At 38.1% G+C, this 9,531-nt stretch overlaps 3 protein-coding genes across 3 annotated transcripts in view; 2 read left to right on the top strand and 1 right to left on the bottom strand.

Moving 5' to 3' along the window:
- Positions 1-9,531, top strand: part of LOC145499822 (E3 ubiquitin-protein ligase rfwd3.L-like) — a 93,319-nt gene that overhangs the window by 24,260 nt on the left and 59,528 nt on the right. The window lies entirely within an intron of this gene.
- LOC145501679 (uncharacterized) lies at positions 1,887-6,364 on the top strand. The gene is made up of 3 exons (XM_081481099.1): positions 1,887-1,964; positions 3,103-3,159; positions 3,769-6,364. The coding sequence occupies exons 1-3, from the start codon at positions 1,887-1,889 to the stop codon at positions 4,291-4,293; spliced, it is 660 nt and encodes a 219-aa protein (XP_081337225.1). The 3' UTR covers positions 4,294-6,364.
- The window catches only part of LOC145499820 (uncharacterized), a 33,106-nt gene continuing 25,518 nt past the window's right edge, over positions 1,944-9,531 (bottom strand). Inside the window, exon 16 of the mRNA XM_081479339.1 lies at positions 1,944-3,847. The gene's annotated coding sequence lies outside the window, so the exon portion shown is untranslated. The remainder of the gene's footprint in view (positions 3,848-9,531) is intronic.

Raw genomic sequence — 9,531 nt, 5'->3', positions numbered from 1 at the left:
CGTGCTTTCCCCAGTTCTTTTAAGTTTGTGCTCGAGCACGTGGAGACGTGCACTTATTATTCACAAAATCGATTATCGCTTATCAAAACTGCAGCGTCATAAAATTCAGTTTGACAGCGTCCTCAAAACCAGTAATGAATTTGATTCATGAACCACTCTTGGCGGCTGTCCGTTCTATTGAGAACGCGGACCAAGACAACGATTCTCAAGAGGTAATAAATATAACTTTAACTTACATGATTTAATCAGACCTGAAATTTGAAGACAGCTAAGGGCTTTGAAAAGAAATTATTTTGATTTTGACTTAGGTCACTGAAATTGAATGGAAAAGATAAGCCTTTGTGCTTTTCAATACCACTACATGATTTAATCGCAACCTGGAATTTCAAGGAGGGTATGAGCATTCAATAGAAATTCTTTTGATTTTGAATAGGTCACTGATAATGAATGGAAACGATAATGAACCTTTGTTTTTTTTATATCAATACGTGATTCAATCAGACCTGGAGGTTGTAGGCGGGTTACGGTTTTTGAAAAGAAGTTTTTTTGATTTTGAATAGCTCGCTGTAATCCTTTATATCAGGTCTGGAATTTGAAGGCGGTTACGGTTTTTGAAAAGAAGTTCTTTTGATTTTGAATAGCTCGCTGTAATCCTTTATATCAGGTCTGGAATTTGAAGGCGGTTACGGTTTTTGAAAAGAAGTTCTTTTGATTTTGAATGGCTCGCTGACGGACTTGGAAACGTTCTACCAGTATAACACAAGTAACACTGGACGGATTTAGGATAAGCAAAGCTATAGCGTTCGCTCGATTGTATTTTATAAACCTTAAAAGTACAATGGAACCGTTACTCCTAAATTTAAGTTTTGCACGCGATGCAAATCATTTCTCCCATTGGCCACTAGGATAACGAAATTTGCATACGAGTTGAAAACTTAACGCAAGAATGTGACAATGGACTATTATCTTAAACGTTGAATGATTAGACTCTGTTAGCTTAACTGAATAGGCTATTATCTTTTAAGGCGAATTGAACGGAAGCTAAAAGACTAATGAAGGCATTTGTTTTCATGCGAGTCGTGTAATTGTTATTCACTTACAGGAAAATTAAATTAACAAACTAAGCAAACTTTTCCGGTGGTCTGCGTGTGTGAATGTAATTATGATAGATCAATAACGTCATATGTTACTTGATTGCTGGTTGAAAATATGATGTCATTTTTGTGCAATATGATTGGATGTTGGAAATGTGCTGCCATTTCCTGTAATATGATTAGTTAACGACACCAATAAAGTTGGGACTCGCTAGATAGAAATCATTTGCAGATGGTGGACTGTTGACTAAACTTTTGTTTCTCTCAAACATCTTGCACAAGTAACCATTACAACATTGCTGTGGCCTTTCTGGCAAGGAAAACTTTCGTCGATAGTGACGATTATGAAATCGTCGAAGAAGGTTACAAGACGGGTCATGGCCACTATTACATGTACGTCTTCAAAATGAAGAAAGTCATCGGAGTCTGTCCGTGGGGTTATCCCAGGGACGAGATTTGCATTTATTTCTCATGGAAGGAATCGTACGGCGACAAATTCCGCGTCATTTCGACGTATCCGTTCTCCCGAGCTTATTACGTCTTCTTGAAGCAGAGAAAGCAAGGTATGGCGACCTTTTAAAATCCTACAGACTTAATGTAGGTAAGAACCAAACGGCTCTTTGAGGAGCCACCACATTAATAAAAGTCAATGGTCCAACGTGCTTTCCCCAGTTCTTTTAAGTTTGTGCTCGAGCACGTGGAGACGTGCACTTATTATTCACAAAATCGATTATCGCTTATCAAAACTGCAGCGTCATAAAATTCAGTTTGACAGCGTCCTCAAAACCAGTAATGAATTTGATTCATGAACCACTCTTGGCGGCTGTCCGTTCTATTGAGAACGCGGACCAAGACAACGATTCTCAAGAGGTAAAAAATATAACTTTAACTTACATGATTTAATCAGACCTGAAATTTGAAGACAGCTAAGGGCTTTGAAAAGAAATTATTTTGATTTTGACTTAGGTCACTGAAATTGAATGGAAAAGATAAGCCTTTGTGCTTTTCAATACCACTACATGATTTAATCGCAATCTGAAATTTCAAGGAGGGTATGAGCATTCAATAGAAATTCTTTTGATTTTGAATAGGTCACCAATCCACGCCGGGCTGGCGCTCGCTATGAAGCGGAACAATCAGTGTCTACAAATATGGCGACTGTGACCGTCTATTTTTAGGGAAGACTGGAACTGAGTTCAGAGCCTGTTGATAAATGCCTGCGAGCGGTCCTCAGGGGTTAGTCCGATGGCGCCAAGACTCAAATTTTCTGAAAGCACACATTTTTACCGCCATTTTATTACTAAATATGTCACAGTTTTTATGATAATCGCTCAAAAAGATAAAGTAGAGGAAATAGGAAAAGGAAAGGTAAGGTTTGTTTGTTGTTCGTATTGTATTTTTGGCTACGATAGTTTTTTGAATATTTCTACTTATCCGAGAAATTTTGCTACAAAGAGAGACTTCAAAGACTTGACAAAAATTCTATGATTTTTGTTTTCCTACCTTTGCATTCTTTTCTTAGTTTTTTATGAGTTAATTTCTAGGACGCCGCACAAAAAGAACACGCACTTTAACTTGGGTCAATTTATGAAAGACTGGAAGGTTGCAAGAGAGAAAACTGTTAGTGAAAATTGCAACCTATTGGCAGAGTACAAAAAAGTCCAACGAGCCCAGGAAAAGGCAAGATGATATATTTAATTTGTCCTTTTTAAGTTATTTAGTATTAGTGCCTTGTGAAAGTTTTATGTTTCGAATATTAGAGAATTATTTTGTAAGAAAGCATTGTAGGTTATTGTGGGAGTGCATGTTCAGGGAGGCTTGTATTTCAATTTTGACAGGGTAGGAAATTCAAAGTAATAATAATACTAATAAGCAGGGTAATGGTTTGTGCATCCCTGCTGTACCTCCCTACACAAACCTTTGTTAATATCCCCCCAGCTTTTTGTGTCAGAACTCTAAATGACAGTGACAATTAACCAATTACCTGTTGTTTAATTAATGCTTTCAGTTGGCCACAGTCAGGGAACGGTACAAGGAGAAAACCCATGAATTAGAAGATATTCCTGTGAGTATACTCTTTATTTCTTTATTGTTGTTGCTTTTTACCCAGTACGTGCGCAGCAAAAAAACTGCTGGGCACAATTTCTGACTGAGTTAATAAGTGTTTGGATGATATTAAATTTTACACCAATATTTGATAACAAATTATATAATTAACAGAAACATTCATTCTCTTAAAAAAGAAAAGATATTTTTTGCAAGTTTAATTTCAGTTTAATTTCGGTCTAAAAAAAGAAGAAATATTTTTAAAATTTTAATTTTGGTGGACTGGCCACTTAATACAGAGCCAGTGCCAGAATGACAGCCAGAAGTCAGGCTTGTATCCCAGTACCTGGGCAAGAAACCCGAGTGTGTGCCTGTGTTCATTTGGTCAGTAAAGACTGTCATAAATGACAGTGTCTCTAAAATATAAACATCAAAATATCAAATGTAAGATGTGGCTAAATACTATAATTGTTGTGTCCAGTTCTATTTTGTTTACAAATTTGCTATCATCCAACCATATTTAATTTTAATGAATGCGTTAAGTACCCAGGGTCGCAGCCTCTAGCTTTAGTGTATATAGTGTGGCTATTGTAGCCAGATTAGATATGAAGATTAGTGAAATTTTTAGTCACAGGGACAAGTATGTCAGGCACGAACAAATAGACCTACTGCACTTGTTGATGGAGAATCAACACTGGGACCAAGAACTGCAAGGAAAAGAAGACATGAGACCATTGAAGCTGCTGCCAAAATTCATGGAACCACAAATGTACATTCTTCAGCCTATTACAAGGGATTGTTTGACACTTTGCAAAACAGATGCAAATTAGATACTTTAACGACATATGTGACAGGGAACAAGCAGTTGACTAATAGGGTAGTTTCTGAAGAGTATAAGAAGAGTCTATTAGAATTTCAAAAGTCAGATGACAACAATAAACGAAGTATTGCAACATTTTATGCAAGTGGTGTGATGGGCAAACGGAAGTACAAAAGTGTTAGACTGGCACTTTCAATGAAATCAAATGAAAGTAAACCAGGAAAAACAACAAGCATTTCAATTTGTACAGGCTGTAAGGTTCCAAAGCTTCTTACTTATAGTAACCTTGTAGAAGAGTTGGGACTGTTTATGATATTGACCCAGACTGTCTAGAGGGCTTAGAAACTAAAAACCTTGTGAATGGTGCATATAGAGACTTGAGACAATACCTCCCAATGCTTGCCAAATTTTATATTTTATCTTGTTGCTACATAATTAACACTGACAATAGTGGTGAGCCAGGAAATCATTGGATAGCCATCTTCAAAAAGAGTTATACCAATCTCGGTCAAAATATATTTTTTGACAGCTACAGAAGCGTGCCTTCCCAGCTGAACCCACTCTGGAAAAATTTCCATTCCTATAAACGCAGTAACAATGACTATCAACAAAAACATTCTACAGTTTGCAGAGATTACTGCCTTTACGTTCTCAAGTTGCTCAACACGGGAAAAACTTTGGAAAATGTTCTAATTCGTTTTGACCCTCACGATAAAGAGTGCAACGATGCAAGAGTTTCCGAACGCGTTCATGCTGAGTATCCTAGAATATTAAATATGTCGACACACCCACATATCAATTGCCAAATTTGTAAAAGCAGGGAAGTATACAATAAAAAAGCATGTTACTATTAAAACTGTCTCATTCTTTGTTAACACGGCCATGAATCCACATCCCCAATTCTATCATCCTGCATACGTTTGCATCTCTTGAAAAGAGATCTCACGAAGCGACCCAAACGCTGACTGACAAAATATCACCACCAGTTACTGGGATTGGCTCCCTCCGCAGATTACGGAATACATCCTTTCATACGCAAACAGCCAACGGGCCATTGATGAGCGAAATAAAGCAACGACAAAAAGCTCACAGGCGGAACTAGCACATTACCACAAAGTAGAGGCAGCCTGGGGGCTAGGTCGCCTGCATTTAAGAAAGGTGAAAAACCACCTACACATCAGCGGGTATTACCTGGACGACGAACATCGCCGGCACTACCTTTTCCCAGGCTGGGATAAACTTCAAAATGCCAGCAGGCATATCAACCACGTCAAATCTTTTCTGTAAGCAGCGCCCAACAGTGACTGGCTCCACACTAAGTGTGTGTTGACGGTTGTCAGTCGATGATGTTGAATAATTTCCCTTCGCCAAAAAATAGCATTTCCAACCGAAGAACAAATATGTCAGAAAATAGGTACGTTGCACGCTGCTTAAATTGAGCCAGAGAAAACTTCGTGGAGATCGAAGAAGTTATTTGCATTTGTACCAGGAGTAGGAACATATCGACAAGTAGTGCTGTCACGTCTTCCGTTCATAAGATTTTAATGTCAAATAACTTAGAAACCTGGTTCTTAGAGCAATTGGAAAGGCCCCCTCCGGAAGAAACAAGAAATCAATTGGAAGATAAATTCGAAGACCACCTTATGAGAATTTTGAGACGAATTTCAAATTATAATATTTTCATTAATATTCTTGGTGATATAAAACAGGAGATAAATATAGGAAAATAAATAAGTACTGAATTGGTCACTCCTCCTCGGGGATTTACAGAGCCAATGTAAATAAGCAATGATAAATAAACACCAATATATGGATGACTGCTTTAAAAAAAAAATACATTTGCATCTCCGGACAAACTTACAGCGGGAAAACGTATTTTTTACTTCAGCTTTTGAGTAATGTAAGCTCATACTTGATATTTCAGTTTAATTTCAGTCTAAAAAAAAGAAATATTTTTGCAATTTTAGTTTTGGTGGACTGGCCACTTAACACAGAGCCAGTGCCAAAATGACAGCCAGAAGTCAGGCTTGTATGCCAGTACCTGGGCAAGAAACCCGAGTGTGTTCCTGTGTTCATTTGGTCAGTAAAGACTGTCATAAATGACAGTGTCTCTAAAATATAAACATCAAAATATCAAATGTAAGATGTGGCTAAATACTATAGTTGTTGTGTCCAGTTCTATTTTGTTTACAAATTTGCTATCATCCAACCATATTTAATTTTAATGAATGTGTTAAGTACCCAGGGTCGCAGCCTCTAGCTTTAGTGTATATAGTGTGGCTATTGTAGCCAGATTAGATATGAAGATTAGTGAAATCTTTAGTCACAGGGACAAGTATGTCAGGCACGAACAAGAAGACCTACTGTACTTGTTGATGGAGAATCAACACTGGGACCAAGAACTGCAAGGAAAAGAAGACATGAGACCATTGAAGCTGCTGCCAAAATTCATGGAACCACAAATGTACATTCTTCAGCCTATTACAAGGGATTGTTTGACACTTTGCAAAACAGATGCAAATTAGATACTTTAACGACATATGTGACAGGGAACAAGCAGTTGACTAATAGGGTAGTTTCTGAAGAGTATAAGAAGAGTCTATTAGAATTTCAAAAGTCAGATGACAACAATAAACAAAGTATTGCAACATTTTATGCAAGTGGTGTGATGGGCAAACGGAAGTACAAAAGTGTTAGACTGGCACTTTCAATGAAATCAAATGAAAGTAAACCAGGTCTTGAGACAGCATAACGTAATCGTTTTCAAAGTTGACAGCCATTTTTCCTTGAGTGAGAATGAGAATATTTTTTCTCTACTTTGCCTGATCTTCTATGAGCAAACCCATGTTGAGTGACATGTACCATCTACATTTAGCGAGTCAATCAGAATAGTGCAACGCTTTGCCGAACCAATCAGATAAGTGTATTATGGTGGCATGAACCGTGTGATAGTCTTTGAAATACCGTGCCTTTGAAAAACCCGTCCTTTTGAAAAAAACTCCATCACTTTGAAATAAGCCTCGTGCTAGCTAATATTACTTCACACAAGTCGGGTGAAATCGAGTCCAGAGTATTTTCAGTTTTCATTGCAAAAACATGGTGCAACGTCAATCCCGAAGGCTACATGGTTTGGATGCAGAAATAGTGCCGGAAACTGCCCGCAACAAACACTGTGTATTCTGTTTGACCGATGAGAACCAGGGATTCAATATTATCGGAGGAAACTTCATGCGCTTCCCATGCTGTAAGAAATTTGCCCACCGCAGCTGTCAAAGGGAATGGGGAAGAAACTTGCCTCTATATCCCCACTGTCAAAGAAAACTAGATGACGAACTCTCACCTCTTCAAGGGGCGATACAAGATAGGGAAGGACTTGAACAACGAATTAATGCAGTACGTTTGACTTTTTCATATATACATGTCAGTTTCAAGGTTGACTTGACTACCACCTGCGTCCAGTGAGTGAGTGATAAACCAACGCTAGTTTTGTGCGCATGGCACAAAGTCAAAGGGATTCCACATACACATTGTTGCTACGTGCTTACGAATGCCAAACAATCGTACGATTTTTTTCTCTTCAGTTCGAATTTGGCTACCCGCTTCCTGTAGAACATGTTCGATTTCTGATGGAGAGAATCTTATATGGTCTGATAAATTCACCATTCGCTCAAATTAATGTCATGATAACATTAGCAATTTGTGACGCTGATACAGAACTTAATCAGGTCTATTTTCGCATATTCCTGTGCTGTTTTACCCGAGGAAATTCAAAATTATTGCAGTATTTTTATGGTGTATCACCAGCACAACATTTATGATTATAGGTTAGAAAGCATAATATTAATGTAGCTTTTTCTTGCTTTGTTTCAGTTTTATTTTCCCCACCACATCAGTGCAGATAACATCGTAACGGTTTTTAATGTTTTAGAAAGTGTCATCCGAAACATTGATAGGAATGTTTACCATGTAATTTTTTATGTTGCGACTTGCCATGTAAATAACCTTTGGGATAACATTTGTTTTCGAGAGTTTGTTTACTATGTATTTCCATGGGAAGTGAATCAAATCATAGAATTGTATTGTTTCAACTGACATGCATTTAAATAACGAGTATGTAATTCATTCAGTGGATGTTTCTTAAGTTGGGTGCATCGATTCTAACATAATTCAGGCACGTTGCTACTAGAGCTCACGCATTGTAATTAGGATTTTGATAATAAACCTTGCTTTAAAATGAACACGAGTCTGATATTTACTTTGTCAACTTTTATTGAATAATAATAACATTAGCATCCTGTGAGTGATGTTTATGAAAAGGTATTGTAATGGGAAAGAGTTCTAATGTTTTCTTGAGTTTGACGTATCCATGGTAACAGAAGCCCCGCTCCCTTTGACGGGTGAGGAACAACATCATTAATCTCATTTCCATGTTGGCCGAGTAAAAAAGCCTGGTGTAATGACGTCATTAATCTCGTTTCCGTGTTGACTGAGTTAAAAAGCCTGGTGTAATGACGTCATTAATCATGTTTCTGTATTGGCCGAATAGAAAAAAGCCTGGTGTCCAACAAAGACAAAGAAATCACACAATTTTAACCCTTTGAATGCCAATGACGTATATATACGTCCTAAACTACGAGCCTCAGATACCAAGGACATATATATACGTCCTCTACAAAGCTTTGTTTTCTTCTACCCAGTCATTTGCGGATTTTTACCGTGGTCGTTTAGAAGGACCTGGGAGTCATTAAATAATCTGCTGACCAAGAAAATTTTGCATTGATGGCACAATATATACCCAGGAGGCTTTGTGTATGTTCATGGTAAATCCAAGATGGCAGCAAGCTGACATGGCTCACGTCGGATGACAATCAAGGAAGCTTTAGACGAAATTTTCACAGATAGAGACTCTGAATTTAGTGACGAGGAAAGTGAAGATGGTTCAGATTTTAATGGCGATAGCTCTAGCTTGGAAGAAAATGATGAAAGCGGCGAAGAAGTCGAAAGTTTCGAGGAACATGAGAGTCCGAGTACTACGAGTGCTGGTGAAGACAGTGAAAGTGAAGAGGAAGATGCGGCACCTAACAGAGGCCAAGGAAGAGGAAGAGGCAGTCGTCGTGGAGGAAGAGGTGATCGTGGTGGAGGATGAGGTGGTCATAATGCATCAAGAGGTGGTCGTGGTAGAGTAAGAGGTGCTCATGGTGCTTGACAACCACGTGGTCAACAAGTTGTTCAACAAGCGGCTCTTGAAGCACAGTGGATTTCAGTGGACAGAGAGCCAAATATTCCTCCTTTTACTGGTACTCCTGGGATAAAGGTGCCACTTCCAAATAATCCTTCAACAGGTAACTTTTTGAATTTATTTCTTACTGATGAATTTTTTGACATCCTTGTTCAGCAAACAAATTTGTATGCAACTCAATACAAAAGGAACAATCCCAATTTACCACCACATAGCCACGCCAATGAGTGGTTTGACACAACCAGAACTGAAATAAAGCAATTTGTTGCCCTTTCACTGTTGATGGGAATTGTAAGAAAACCAGAGATTGCACATTACTGGAGTACAAATCC

Source organism: Orbicella franksi, chromosome 10 (assembly GCF_964199315.1).
Source record: "Orbicella franksi chromosome 10, jaOrbFran1.1, whole genome shotgun sequence".
Classification (NCBI taxonomy): domain Eukaryota; kingdom Metazoa; phylum Cnidaria; class Anthozoa; order Scleractinia; family Merulinidae; genus Orbicella; species Orbicella franksi.
The sequence above is the reverse complement of the archived record's forward strand: the minus strand, read 5'-3'. Positions and strand labels throughout refer to the sequence as shown.

Excerpts from the sequence above, each read along its gene's own strand:
- LOC145501679 (XM_081481099.1), top strand. The coding sequence starts at position 1,887 with ATGAATTTGATTCATGAACCACTCTTGGCGGCTGTCCGTTCTATTGAG. Across the intron at positions 1,965-3,102 it reads AAGACAACGATTCTCAAGAG|TTGGCCACAGTCAGGGAACG; the intron begins GTAAAAAATATA and ends TAATGCTTTCAG. Across the intron at positions 3,160-3,768 it reads ATGAATTAGAAGATATTCCT|TCACAGGGACAAGTATGTCA; the intron begins GTGAGTATACTC and ends TGAAATTTTTAG.